General features: G+C 44.7%; 1 protein-coding gene across 1 annotated transcript; it reads right to left on the bottom strand.

The window, feature by feature from the left end:
- Nucleotides 1-9,243: 9,243 nt before the first annotated feature.
- Nucleotides 9,244-10,077, bottom strand: LOC6902050 (60S ribosomal protein L30-like). Its single transcript, XM_002133548.3, has 3 exons — nt 9,925-10,077; nt 9,744-9,859; nt 9,244-9,679 (listed from the first exon to the last, which is right to left on the bottom strand). Exons 2-3 carry the CDS (start codon nt 9,850-9,852, stop codon nt 9,312-9,314), a joined length of 477 nt encoding a protein of 158 aa, XP_002133584.2. The 5' UTR covers nt 9,853-9,859; nt 9,925-10,077; the 3' UTR covers nt 9,244-9,311.
- Between the last annotated feature and the right edge of the window lie 5,144 nt (nt 10,078-15,221).

Genomic DNA, 15,221 nt, shown 5'->3' with positions numbered 1-15,221 from the left:
AGGGAGTTTCTGAATGCGAGGGAGTCGTAGTGATATGGATATTCTTTTTTGCTGAAAGAACTAAAGCACGAGGACATCTGGCAATTACTTAAATTCAATTTTCTTCCAGTCTTTGAATACTTTGATTCAATTAGAAGAAATAGCTGAAATTAAATATATATAATATATGTATGTAAGTGTTGTGGCTTACACTTACACTCACTCAGATAAGCGATAGCTTCCGTTTTCTTTTTCGTTTTATTTAAATTTTGCTCTTTTCCGCTATAGAAAATCCAATTTGCTCGCATTTCACAATTGCACCGCAGAATTCTCTCTGGCACAAATAGAGCAGCGGCAAAAAGAGAATCCAAATCCCCAAAAAAAAACAAACCAAACCAAAACCCGAACCCCGAACCCCGAACCCAAACCCAGATCGTGCCCCCCACACTCTGAATAAGAACCAGCCTTCGTACGGCCATTGCCGCCCCCAGATGCAAATTGGCCGCAGGCATTGAGGCGAACATTGATATGCACATAACCTGTACAAGCGTCCTTATACGTCTGCACACACTGTACACACGTACACGGCGTACACATACCCACATATATCAATATATACTCGAATCCACTACTGTATGCATGTTATGCTGCAGCTCTTCGGGAAGCGGGATGCAGTACGTTTCGTGACGATAGAGCTTCACAACGACCTTACTACCAATGGCCATTGCCTGCTATTAGTCTCTCGATAAGTTTGATACGCAAGGGTATCGATAATTATCGAACAGTCTTCGAATGGTTTCACTGTGAGTCACCTTTGCCTGCTCTTAGTCATGATCTGAATAACACCTTTTCGTTTAAGTAAGGCCTTCGACTTATTCCCAAAGAAAATCAGTTAACTTTTGATTAAATTCGTTAAAGAGAAGGAGGACAGTAGCTGATACCAATACCTGAGCGATGACACCTATTCTATTATCCGCTTCTTACGATCCACTGCCCATAAGCACCACCAGGTGAGGCACCTGAATAGCCTCAAGCCCTAAAGCTGTGGCACGCACTGTATGCCGTGTGTGTGTGCACGTGGGTGTTGTGGTTGCATCCGCATATAGAATTGATTAAACAAATATTTGCATTTGAGCCCCCAGCAGCCTGTGGACAGAGCCCCCTGCCATCCCTTCGCACACAGAACCACAGAACCACAGCATCACCGCACCACCCTTTCCCACCACGAGTGAATTTATTTTTCTATTCATTTTTATTATTTCATGTTTTAAGCTGTATGTATTTTTTTGCTGTTGCTGTTGTTTTGGGGCTGTGACAAATCCCTGCAATTACCGTAATGCCAGCGGCCTTGAAGCGAAGGACACACCCAGCGAGGGTCCATGGTCCATGGTCCATGGGGGGGTTCGAATTGATGGGATATGATGCTGCTGATGCATAGGAATTTACATGATGGACCAGGATGCCATGGCCGGACATGGGACATATGTCGACAGGAGGAGTCAGAGGAGGAGTAGGTTTTTTGCTACTGGGGGATGCACCTGGACTTGTGCTCTTTATGAAACTCGTTTATAGAGAATGTTAGTGCTGTCAGCCATGCATTACTGCTCACATTTCACTTAAAGCTGCGACTTCTTGTACGGGTATTTGAGTGAGGCTTGCTCCAACTCTGTTTAACTTCTTATAATAACTTATAAGTATGTTCTGTCCGCTAACAAGTAGAGCGACAGCTCTCAACGTATTTACTTGCACTACTCATTTGTTGCTTACCCAAAAGATGAATTGCACTCTGTGGATGCCTTCTTTCGTCTGCCTCTGATGCTTCTGATGCTCCTGACAGCTTCAGGCCTACGAAGGGGGAGAGCAGTACGAAACGGAAGCAGAATTGGATGGGGATGCATGCCCAGGAATGACCTCAGTCCCTCCGTCCAGCAGCTGTCGTTGTGCCCTTGCCTCGCCCTCGCCGCGGGAATTCAGGATTCCTGTAAGCATACCCTATGTACGTATGTATATCCCTGTCGCTCCCTCTGAACCTGGTGTGTTCTTGGACAACTTGATTGATTTGTTGACTGTTGTTTGGCTGGAAAGGGGATTCCAACTTCGGGGCTTGCCATATTGCTAGTACGAGTATTTCTAAATGTTGTCCCATACTTTTTGCTGCTGTTGCTGCTGGCCAAACGATGATGAATGGTCGACTGTCCTCGGTCCTTGGCATTGCTCCGAATGTGTGGGTGGATTCTGCTGCAACTGGCTTGGCCTGGTAATGACCATGCAACAACAGACCGGACCGTACTGGACCGTACAGCAATGCCAGATGAAAAATGGCAACTTGCTGCATCACCCTTTGCTTCAATTTCAACCCCTGGACCCTTGTGGACCCGTGTGGACCTGTGGACTGTGGCCATGTGACATTCGGTTTGCCAATTGCATGCACATCAGCGATACTCAAAGAAGGAGCAAAGCAGCAGATACAGTAGCAAGACGGAGAGGAGATGACGCCGTCATCGTCGTTTTCCTTCTCACCAAATTGGAAAATATGTGAGTGCTTTTTGATTTTGTTTTCCTTTTCACTTCGCCTGGACTTCGTTTTTTCCAGCTATTCCTGCAATTTTCCTGCCATATTTCTTCCACTCCGTCTTTACCTTGCAGCCAGAGTCGGTAGTCTGGGGAAAATGGGAAAATTGCATCCAGCATCTACCAAAAACCTGGACAGGTTGTTCGCCAGGACCAACGAGGGATGAGGACAAGGCCAGAGGCAGAAAGGTGAAAGGAGGGATGGGAGTAGCAGCAGCAGCAACAGCAACAGCAGACGGACGTGCCGAAGATGCAGCGCAATCTTTCATGGCATTCAGCGTAGAGCGTTGACAATGACAGCAGCAGCAACAGGAACAGCAATAAAACTGGCTGACATTTTGATAACGAGCATCCCAAATGGCCAATGGCCGAAGACGTTTCGAATTTCACAGAATGCGAATTGAAAATTCCTCTCCCACACCACCCGACCAGCCAACGAGAAAACGCAATGCCCGAAGGACTCAGGGGTGCGAAAGGGAAAACTTAGCCAACAAAAAGAAGCTTTAAATGCTCTTATGGAATATATATTTTCCAAGCAAATACAAAAAAATACACAAAAAAAGTAAAAGAAATTGCGCTTATGGCAGCCGCATGATATGGGTGTTTGGTTTTCTTTGTGGTTTCTTTTCTTTCCATATAAGCTATCCTTTCACAGAATATTTTACACCTGTAAACAAACCTAACCTAACCTAAGGTTGCATATGAAATAAATTAATAATCTTGATACATTTTCGGGGCTCCTGATAGCTTTAAGCCTCTGCTGAACCACTAAAATATACGTGCAAAGGGATAGTCCTCAATAATGCTGTGTAAATTGTATGCAGAGTAGCTTTTCAAGAAACCTAAGGCTTTGAGAACAGCGCGAGACTATATGGAACCCGAAATATGGGCAAAGCGTTGTTCATTCTACCCAGAAGCAGGAGTATCGAGATATACAAGATATGCAGGAGTAAGTTTAAGTATTAAAAGAGTCCCCACCATCGAATCCATCTAACTTGTTGCAATGCTTCGAGAGGTCAGATTTGAGTCATTACTCAAACAGTCGACCCAAGAATGCTCATTTATTGCACACCAGCTAGCACCTAGAAATCATTAAGACCTATCGAAAGGCATTCATTTGAGAAGAAGCATATTGTTCTGTCAGAAAATGCTCCGATTCACGTACCTTCATGCTTTGTAATTTTCCGTCTCAAGTCTTAGCAATATTCTTAAATTTGGACAGTTTGTTAAGTAAACTGCAAGGATTTTGGTTTCCTCTTTCGTGCCGGTTGTCAATTGTCAGCTCTTAAAGCGCAGCATATCTTGAGTGCGGAATCGAAGGGCATCGAGTCGGTAGCCTCCACAGCAGCAACCACCATTTTTGTCTCTAATTTGGCAGCCATCGACGTGCTTAGCGCTAAAAATATGCACCTGCCTCCGTAGACCCCCGAACTCGGAGAGCAAGCGCAAGCCCCAGAATTAGGAATGACTTTTACTCCGATTCGTGGGGGTCGGCGGTCTCAAAATATAGATAGGAAGAGGCGACAGGGAGATGGGTCGTAATGGGCGATGGTGATGGTGATGATGAGGGTGAGGGTGACGGTGAGGGTTAGGTGATGCCACACCGAGTGCCATTGAGAAGTTTCAAGAGTTGCCTGAGCGGCGTGCAAAAAGTTGGCTGCAGTTGCACTTGGCCCAAGTGGCGGGCGTGGCCATAAAACAAATACTACCAGCAGAACACACACACATACACTCATAGAGACAGGGCCAGACAGTGAGAGAGAGAGTGAGAGAGGGGGGGAAATATATCTATTTATATAAAGATATAGTATATACATATAACTGTATACGTATATATGTACGTATGTATATATGTACACCTGAATCTTTGGTAGACATCGCTGTCATTGTCGTTAGCAAATATATGGCCGAAGAGGATCAAAGAGCGCTGCACGTTCCACGTTCCGTTCCTCGTTTCGTTCGCGTTCGCGTTCGCCTCTCATCGTTCCCTGTTCCACTTTCCCCGTGCCATTGCGCAAAAAATAATTGCAGTCTGTGGATGGAAGCAGGAGGCGGAGCAGGCCTCGTGGCTGAGAGTCTCCATCGGTGGCAAAGGACGAGGTCGCCGGATGCACAAGTGTGCGTTGCTGGCTGCCTGGAGGAACACAGGGCTAGAGCTCTGGGACGGGCTGGGACGGGCTGGGACGGGCTGGGATGGGATGGGATAGGATGGGATGGCATGGGACGTGGGGGCCTGATACTAGAGACTGACTGCATTCGTTTTGAAAGTCAAATTCCAAATGCGATGATGACGCTGATGATGGTGATGAGGGGAGATGGGTCCCTGTCCCCGTCCCTGTCCACTCTCTCCATCTGTCTCTCTGGGTAGTTGATAAAGCGGCAAAAACGCAAGCGCTAAGCCTCCTTAATGTCATTTGTCATCTTTTGGCCAAGTACCAGGAACGGCACTGAGACCAGAACCAGAACCAGAACCAGAACCAGAACCAGAGCCGGAGACCTGCAGTTTGTTCTGTTTGCTATTATGCAAATATTATTTCGTGCCAAAAGCTGCTTCCCCTAACCCCAACCCAAGCGCCCCAATCCCAACCCCAACCCCAACCCAAGCCCAAGCCCCAATCCCGTACTCCCTCTTCCACTTCACTCGCATTTTATAATGGAGCGTAAGAAAAGTTGCTGCTCGAGACAATCAAAATGAAAAATATAAGAAAATAGAAGAGCTCATTGCGAGCCAGAGGAAAACTTATCGAAGATGGGTGGATAGATGCTACACATTTCTCGTTCAACTTTTCCTTATCGAGGAGGAGAGCGTTGGGTGTGGCAGCAAAAGCCTGTCAAAGGCACTGGCCGACTTCTTAGCTGGCATTAGACTCAGGGCTCAGCCAATTCCTCTACAATCCCTGTCCTCCGCAAATAGTTCTCCCATCTCCCATCTCCCATCTGCTATCTGCCTGGGAGTCCCCATCGAATCCGTTGAGTGCTGATGCTTCCTGTTTGTGATGTTGCTGGTTGTCTGCGATTCCTGCTGCTTCTGCTTCTTTTGCTATTGCTGCTGTTGCCATTCCTGGCAGCTCAATGAGAACAGAGATAGCGGAAAAACAGAGAAAATATTTGAGGCAAAATTCCGTCCATCGAAGATCGAACGGATGCTGCCGTTGCAGCAGGAATTCGCTTAACTGATGTGAAACTTTAAGACAAGATGGTCAGGGGGGTCAGTGCCTGAGAGGTAGGCACCCTCCAACGGAACTTCATCTCTCTTTTTAATCTTGTATGCATATGTATGTGATGTGGATATTTGGAAACATTTTGAAGCAATATTTCCATCAAATTCAAATCAATATTAGAATCGGTTGATGTGGTGGAGGATAGGATGTACGAAATGAGTGTAATATAACTCCATTTCTTCCAAAAAGACTTCCTGCATTGGTTGACCTTATTGACCAATTTACTTGGGAAAGTCACTAAAATTTATCCTGAACTGTCTCTTTGTGTACAACTTTTTAAGCATTAACTTTCACCTAAATATTGCTGCTTTCAGAAGGTTCAGTAGTTCGTATGAGAGATAATCGACGGAGTAAGGTATGACTTCGAAAAAGAGCCATCTGCTACTCCATTAAGTAGTCCTCCAGTCGTTGGGCCTCTTTCATGCGCACCTCCCAACATTCAATATCCGCAAATGATCCACTCTTTCTCCCAGTGTATGAGGCACAAACACCAATTAGTCTCTTACGCAGTTCGGTTCGCCTGTGTGTTTCCCCCTCCCTCCCAATTCATTTTGCTGTGGGCCAAGTATGGTTCTTGACTTATCTGCATTATATAGAACCCACAGAGAAATGAGGCGACAGAGAGAGGGACAAAGAGTGATAGAAGGGGTAGGGATAGAAGGCTCGAAACAATACAGACGGGAAATTGATTTGAGCTCCGTTCGAGATGTCGAAATGGATTGAAATGAAATGGAACGTGACCAAATTTGGCCACATGTCAATATGCTAATGATGATGTGGCACTGCCAGCAACCGCCGCATCCGCACGTCACCCCACTGTCCTCCCCTTTCCCCCTGCTGCTGCTGCTGTTGGTTCTCTTGACATTGTCTCTCTGGCTCTATCTCTCTCTGCCGCTCGCTTTTCTCCTGTATCTTTGCAACAGCATTGTTTTTGCAACGTCGCTGCGTGAAACGGCTTCAAGCTGAGCCACACACACACACTCAGCCAGGGAAAGGATGCTCCGGATGGTCACGATGGACGACAGCCTGGAAGATGATGTGCAGAAAAGAGAGAGAAGGTAGAGGCGATGCCCATGACCAGGGTCCACGCTGGGTAATTGGCGGCCCGAAACGAATTGAAATGGGAAATGGCAAATAAATTGAATGAAACGTGTATCGCACCCACTGGGAAAATGGACACAGACTGAAAGAGAGCACTACACAGACGGACAGACAGACAGAGAGGCAGGGGCAGTGGCGCCTGCGGACAGGTGGGTGCAGTGCAGCGAATGGGAGGGCGTGCCCTGACGTGTCGTGCTGTTCCTGTTGACCGCAAAGTGGCATTTCCCCTCCACATCCGCATTGCCGACTCCCTCTGTCTCCCCCTCTAGCAACTCTCTCTGCTCTCTCATTAACCATTTTATGGCCCTGCAAGGTTGTAACTCTTTCGAAGTGCCGATCACTTGTTAATATGTATTTTATTGGGAAAACACCAGAGCCACTCGTGGCGAATGTCTTCCGTTCGAAAGATGTGCATTCGATTATGGGAGTTCTCTTTAAAACGGTTTTGTGCCAAAGTCAATGGCTGGATGGTTTCTCACTTTTTCTTCGCTGCCAACAGATGTCTCGCTTTAGCGCTTCCTCTTGGCAATCCCATTTCCATTTCCATTCCCACCTGCCACTTCCCACTTGCCACTTTCCACTTCCCGAAGCACACAAATATGCAAGCTAAACTCCAATAGAAATTTTGTACACCCTCGCAGCACTCTACTAACGAGATAAAGACCTTTATTCCCGACCAAAATCAGTTTCCTCTTCTGCGACACTTTTACACATGCTTATATCGGACTACTGTATCTTTTTGTTGGCAAAGAAGTGAACAGGGGTAGGGTATTCAAGACTTCGTATGTTGGACAAGCCTTTCCTCCTTTTGGTTTTTGTGAAATAACAGTATTCGCTTTTTGTCGTTTTTTGTCCTCCTTTGTTTTCCCATGCTGGTGCGGCGGGCTGTGCGGTGCGGTGCCGTGCGGGTGGTGCCAGCACAAAAGCAACAAAAGATACATAGATAGAGAGTGAGGGAGAGATAAAGAATTAATTTTGCACAAATACGCTAACATGTTGCGTAATGGTCTCCCGCCACCGCTCCATGCTCCATGCTCCATGCATCTTTCATGCAAATGAATGGTTGAACGGCAGGGAGCCAGGGGGGGAGGCTGATGGTTGGGTGGGTTACGTTACACGCGTTGTGTGTCTGGTTGCTGCATTAAGCGTAAGCTCCAACAAATGAGTGTGCGGCAGTGAGAGAGTGGCGGGGACGGCGGCGGTGGCGGAGGCGGAGGCGGAGCACTAACAATGGGAATCGAGCAAAAGTCCCTGCAGGACAATGACAATTTGCGGGCGTTGACAGTTTCCCCAAAAAGAAGAAACACCACTCATACGAACGCCGCTCTAATAGTGGCCATATGGAGACAAGGATACCTGCTTTTTTGATTGAAATGGATTTTGGTGTACCCTGCACAAAATCTATCCTTATCCGATACTGCAAGGACTGCTTTCTTCTGCATACATCTCCATTGGTACAATATACCCTCTGCTGTTCCACGATTGCTGCGCAGAAAAAGGGTGTGTGTTCATTCCTCCCTTCTTGCCCGCCCATTGTTGCATGCACCACATGCATGCATGAGTGTGTGACGGCGTGTAAGCTGTGGGTGTAAGCCGAGCGACTGAACGACTGAGCGACTGGGCGACTGCGTTTAGGTATGTGCTAATAACATCGCCATCCACTGTGGCGGAGCACTCGCCACTTTGCATCTTGTGGCCAACCCCATTTACCTTAATTAACATTCTAAATATTTCGTTAATCAAACATTCCATCAGTGCCATGCAGCAAACACGCACTACCATGCCCCCACACAAGCCATACACGCCACAAGCTTCGCTTGAGCATCCTTCAAGTGCCTTCAATTGGGATTGCTCCGTCCCCGTTTGGCAAGACGCTCTGCTCTCGTGGTGGGAAAAATATGCCGATACATATGTAGCACGTATGTCTTTCGCTTTAGGTGTTGTTTGCCAACGATTTCTAATTACCCGCCACACAGATGGCTGCAACATATTCCTATCCCTGGCTACCGCCAGGTGCCTGGTGCCTGGTGCCTGGTGCCTGGTGCCTCCCACTTATCTGGCCGCCGCATCGACTAACTGGTTGACTGACTTAATTACAAATTGCATTATTTATCGGGTGACAAAGTTCGTCAAACTGCAGCATCCACAGGAAACGACAGGAGGGCAGAGCAGAGGACAGGACAGGGCAGGACAGGAGAGCAGGGGAAAATTGCGAATGAGCATCGACCGAGCAGGAGAGAGCGAGCGTTACAGATGCCAAAGCACTCGGTGATTCTGGGGGTTCGACGATAATCACCTTTCGAATCCAATGTGGATGCTGCTGCGAAGAATGCTGCTGCTCCCCCCATACCACCCACCAAGTTTTGCAGGGTTTCACATACGTAAATATCCTCTGATTTTATTTTTTGATGTATTTGGGAGAGGATTTTGACAGCCGATTTAATTTGTTACGTCTTTGCCATCCAAAAACAGAGCAATGCCAGCCACCAACTTTTCCGACAACGAACGGATGATGGCCGCATCTTTCTGAGTGCTTATGGCCACTGTACAAAAGAGGAAGACTTTCCCGCACGAGTTCGCGCACTCAATAAATCTGCCGCCGTAGTAAATGATTTGACACTTGGCCACTTTGGCGAAATGCTCAATCTCGGCTTTCTGCGAGGGCGGCGTCTTGGTGGCGACGATGACCACCTTGGCCTTTTGCTCTCGAATGGCCTTCATCATGCAACTGTGGCTACAGAACACCTCATCGCAGTTTACCTTCACGGTCATGCGAATATTTTCCTGTATTGACTTATTACAGAAGACTAAAACGGAAACAATTTCGGTTTCAGTAAAACATTGCTGCTTACTTTCTGTACTCATACATACATTTCTTTTTATTCCCCACCGAAGAAATTTCCTTTTCCATGTTAGTCGAAGTTTCTGGTCTTTTTCGAAGATATTCCATGATCTTTCGTTCTGCAGAAGCTTGCCACATTGTTTTGCTATCAACGAAAACAGCCACTATTTTATATTGGTCACCTATTTACTTGCTTACTTGCTAACTTACTCTAGCCTTTGTTTTCTTATGCTTATGGGAGGTTTTTATATTTCCAATTTTTTCTTTTCCGATTTCTATGTGATTGTCGGGACAATTGGCGAATTAATCAACAAATCAAATGTCAATGCCTACTTGACAATAGTACAGAAAGTATGAGAATAGCAGAGGAGAGTAGTGTTGGATAAAAATACATCATTAACATTAAATTTGGAATGGCAAATAATAATAAATACAAATAACTAACGATGTACAAAAAAGAACGATGAACAAATATATTCAGCCAGGCTCCGTTTTTCACATTCACAAAAGTTTTCCGATTTCCTTTTGAAATCACATAAATTGGGGCTCTCTTTTTCCCATTCCGCAAGATTTCTTCGTTTTCAAAACGAAAACATTTTCGTTGACGAAATGAAAAGTAAACGGCTTTTTATACAACAAAACGAACCTTAATTGCAAAAGGAAAAAAATAGATGACTTATTGATGCATTAACATAAACTTGATACCTATATCAGGGTAATTTAACTTGTGCTTTCTTTATAAATAATTTTATTTTAACCCAACCTAAAATTTGACTCGGAAAAAATTGGCCACAGCAACAACAAATTTCGTTTTGGTGTAAGCAGCTGACGCATTCCCATTTGGTTATCGGAACGTTGGCAATTAATAAATTTTTGCGTATAACAGCACAAATGTGCATGTAACAGCTCAGACTGTGCTTGTAACATGCGCTCAACAGAACATCTGGGTGAGCACAGCTGTTTCCCGCCCAATTTAATTCGGACTTCAAAATGTAACATATCGATAAAAAAAAATATGTGAAAAATGGAACACCATAAAACGAAAACGAAACGTTTTGGCTGAAAACGTAAACCGCAAAAGTAAATGAAAAACGGAGCCTGCCTGATTGTGTTTTTTGTATAGATATTTTTTACGATCCTTTAGCTTCTGTTACTGCCTGTGGATGAACATACTTGCCTTGTTGCCATTGCACAGGGTATCCCATACTCTGAAGACTCTGTCCACCGTCAGTCCCCTCTCCTGGCTGAAGTGTTTGGTACACACACGGAAATCCTTTCCTATTTATGTCACCTGGTCAGCTGCACCAAAGCTGTCTGTCTCTCACTCGGGGCCCTATCTCCACCTCTACCTCTACCTCTACCTCTACTTCCACTTCCACCTACCCGTGCGAGGGTGGCTGCGGCTGTGGGTGGGCAATGCGATGGGTGCTGAAAAGTATTCTACGCTTTGCGCACCTGGCACATAATTGAGTGACAACGTGGTCTGAAACATTTGCCATGCGGACAGCGTCAAGTGATGGCTAGCGCAGAGAGGGAGAGGGCGAGGGAGAGATAGGGAGGTGGACAGAGAGGGTCATGTGGCACGGTGGCAGGTAGTTGTGAACGAAGAAGGGGCAACGGGGTAAGGAGGACAGCGCTCATGCAAAGCATTTGAATTTGTAATGAGATTCCACACAGAGCCACAACCGGAGCCACAGGACAGAGAGATATGGTGGCCAGGCGTGCCAAATGAAATGTGTGGCACCACACCATCTGTCTCGCTCTCTTGCTCTCTCCGTCTGTCTCTGTCTCTCCCTCTCCCTCTCACTCTCACTCTCTCTTTCCCGCTGTGTGGCATGCCCTTTGATGGAGCCTGGTGGAGGAGCCTGCTGAAACTGTTAATTGTGGCCATAATTAAGGTGACCCCGAACCAGTTGGCCATACGCAAAACGTGACGAGCTCATTAATTTCATATGCTTTATTTGCCCTCAACGGACAGGGACACCATTCTCCCCGTCTCCTCCTATCCACCTTCTATCCACCTCTAGCCATCTCTTTTGCTATCTCTTGTACCTCGTATTCCAGCATACCCTTGTCCAAGCAGAGTTTTCTTTTGCCATAATTATACCCTCTGCAAGGGGATATTCTTGATCAGTCTCCTGGTCTGTGTCCATTCGTCTGGGCACATATGTAGCCATCATTTATCGAAGAACTATGATGGATGATTCAACCAATGTAGATTCAGTGAAAATACATATTTACCTTTGCCGAAGAAGATCCAAATCGTATTACTAGAGGTATCATATCGGAGAGATGGTAAATATCATTTTGCAAGGGTATCAAAAGTTTCGGTTCCGGAAAGCTTGGATTTGCTTCATATTTTGTGTTGATTTGAGCCGAGATGATGGCGACTGGGATGACGATGATGGTGACTCCAGGACGTTGTTAGCGCTTGTGTTGCCACTTGGCTGCTTTATGTCATTGCTGGTTAAGCGATGCGTCTAATTTGCAGCTGCTACCGCTTTTGCCTCCCAGCTGGACTCTGACTTCGTCACCAGCACCGGCTCAGGCTCCGGCTCCGGCTCGGCGAGAGAATTTGCATTTTGCTGAGCCCGGAGCCCGTTAGAAAAATGGTAAAAGATGGAATACAACAACAACATGAAAAGATGCTTCTTTGAAGCGCAAAAAATTGTTTGCATTAACTTTGGGCTCCTGGTCCTGGTCCCGGCCCTGGTCCTGGTCGTGGTCCTTGGCAAATAGTAAATGGTATTCGTAGCGTCTGCCTGATGACTGCCACCTGGATCCATGCCACCATGCTGCACGTTCCACCTCCGCACCTCCCTAACCGCGTTGCTCGTTAATTTTGCAGCATTTCCGCTAGCAATTTTCAGGCAACTTTGCTCCGCGTTCGTCCTTTGCGTTCGTGGCGTTAGCCTGCAACCGGAAATGCAGGAAACGGATATTACACGCTCCAGAAAGCACAGGGGGCAAAAGGGGAGGGGGAGGGGGCGGCGGCGGGCCGTGGTGGCTGTAAAGGGGCTGGCATAATATGAAAGAGATATGACTTTTGATGATTTGCCACTGCTGCTGTTGCTGTTGGCTCTGCTGTTGCTCCTGTTGCAATTTGATGCATTTTCCGTGTTTAGACAGCTGCCTCAAAAGTTGTCCCCGGTGTCGTCATCGTCGTCGTCCTCACCGCTTGCACTCACCTTTTCTTCGGCTGTTTTCCTTTTATCTCATCTTTCCCCATGATTCCACTTGCCACATACCAAATTTCCCCCTTTTTCCCATCTGTACACCCACTGCTCTGCTCCCTCTCTCTATCCAAATACAGCGGCAACTGAAAACGCAACTGGAGCGTGGCACAGAACGAGCGAGAACGAGGGGGAGCCTTCATTTCGATACCTCCAATTACACGATACGTTTTCTACCGACACTATTTTAGTATGGAGATGTTTAGCGCTGGAAAGCTGAATATTAGCATCACTTGGTGCAAATGCAGAGAGGTGTCCATTGTCTATTTCGCATGAATCTTCGGTGGAAAAGGTATCGTGTAGCGTGGAACCATGGCTGGTGCTGCCTGTCTATCGTGTTTCTCCACCCCCACCACTGGCCCTGTATATTTCCCCACTTCCCGTTTCCGGCGCTCTCCTTTTGCTCTGTGGCCCCGCATGTTTTCCCCTTTTTTCAACAGTGGAGGGGCTCCCTTTTTGCCAGTTCAATTGTTGGGAAAATGAAATTATTGCAAGCCAGCAGAAAAGCAGTTTGTGAACGGGTACGGTACGGGGTACTGTGTGATGGCACCGTGGAATCAGGCCACAGATGAAAAAGAGGATTTAGCCAAGATGAATTGATTTGCCACTGCTGCTCCTCCTCCTACTCCTGTAGCAAAATGTTGAACTCTTAAAAAGGTACGAGTATCTCCACGCGAAATAAAAAGATTCGCAAAATGCGAAATATTGTTTTTGTAAGATTTCATTTGTTTTATTTTGTATTTTTTACTCTTTTGTTTTTGCAGTTTTTATTGAACATAATAATTTGTTGTTTGTTCTGTTAAGTTTTTCCTTTGAATGCTTGCTCACTTTCGCTTTTTGTTAGATTTGTTGTAGCTTAAATTTAATTTTAAATTTTCTCCCGACTGCATTTTCCATTCGTGAAATTTTTAGTTCTTTAATTAATAATTTTAGTTTAAGTTTTTCTTCTGGCGCGCTTGTGTCTGTGTGTGGGTGTAAACTTATTCTGTTAGAATCGTAGCGTATTTGTAAATTTAATTTTAATATGCATAAATTGTTCTTTTCCTTCGCTCCTTTTCATTTATTTCCTTTCAATACTTTCTATCCGCTTATCCCCTCTACTTCTCCGTCACTTTCTCTCGCTGACACTCTTTCCCAATCCTTAATTAATGTGCACTTATCTCTTTTCTCTTTTCTAGCATACAATATGCCGCGCAATTTTTGCAAAAAAAAATACTTTTATTATATTTATATACATATATATATACATATACATATATACATATATATATATATATATATAAATAAATTGTTTTGTTTAGCAATATTAATGAACAGTTATTTTATTTTCGTAGCATTATCCTTTTGTGTATTTCGTATTTTGTTGGTTTTTTGCTTGCTTTCTTTATTTTATTTGTCGCTGAATATTAATTAAATTGTAATTTTTCCTCGATTTTGGCTTTCATTTCATTTGCTTTTTCTTTTTTGTTAGTTTGCTATTTAACAATGTTGACAAAATATATATATATACGAAGTATATATATATGTGCATGTATGTAGTATGTGTGTATGTATTTGGATTAGATACTCCCTCTGCATGTGTGTGTGTTTGTGTGTTAGCTTTAACCTTTACCTTAAAGTTTTTTGTTTTGGTATTTTTCCGCGATTTTCATTAATTTATTGACTAATTTGTTAAAATGCCTTTCAATATTTCCGATCCGATCCCATCCTTCCTTCGTTATGTGTAAATAACTATGTATATGAAATAATCCTTGCCAGTGCATGAGTACTCGTTAATTCTTAAATATTCTGTTGTAAGTATTATTTCCTTTTCATTTTTTATTTTGTTTATGCTCTGGGGTTGTTCTCATCTCTCGTATGAAGAGGCAAAGCTCTTCGCTTTTCGTATAAATTTAAAATTGTCAGCCATTTGTTGTTTGTTCTTCAATAAAAACATTATGTAATTTATGTATATTTATCAATTATCCATTATCAATTATCCATTATCCATTACTCTCACATTGATCTCCATTTTCCCCCGTGCTCTAAATGATCGCTCGACCATATTTCTCATCGCTAAGATCTATAAAAAGTGCATAATTAAAAATTGTTGGCTTCCGCAGTTAATATACTTTCGTCTGTCATCTGTCGTCTATCGTCTATCGCATCTGTTAATAGCTTAGAGTCTAGCTCCCATATCATATATATATATATATATATATATATATATATATATATATATATGTATGAGGATGCACACCCACACGCACAAGGATGCGTATCTGTGAGCACAAA

Source organism: Drosophila pseudoobscura, chromosome X (assembly GCF_009870125.1).
Source record: "Drosophila pseudoobscura strain MV-25-SWS-2005 chromosome X, UCI_Dpse_MV25, whole genome shotgun sequence".
Classification (NCBI taxonomy): domain Eukaryota; kingdom Metazoa; phylum Arthropoda; class Insecta; order Diptera; family Drosophilidae; genus Drosophila; species Drosophila pseudoobscura.
The sequence above is the reverse complement of the archived record's forward strand: the minus strand, read 5'-3'. Positions and strand labels throughout refer to the sequence as shown.

Excerpts from the sequence above, each read along its gene's own strand:
- LOC6902050 (XM_002133548.3), bottom strand. The coding sequence starts at position 9,852 with ATGTGGCAAGCTTCTGCAGAACGAAAGATCATGGAATATCTTCGAAAA. Across the intron at positions 9,680-9,743 it reads GGTGGGGAATAAAAAGAAAT|TCTTCTGTAATAAGTCAATA; the intron begins GTATGTATGAGT and ends TTTCCGTTTTAG.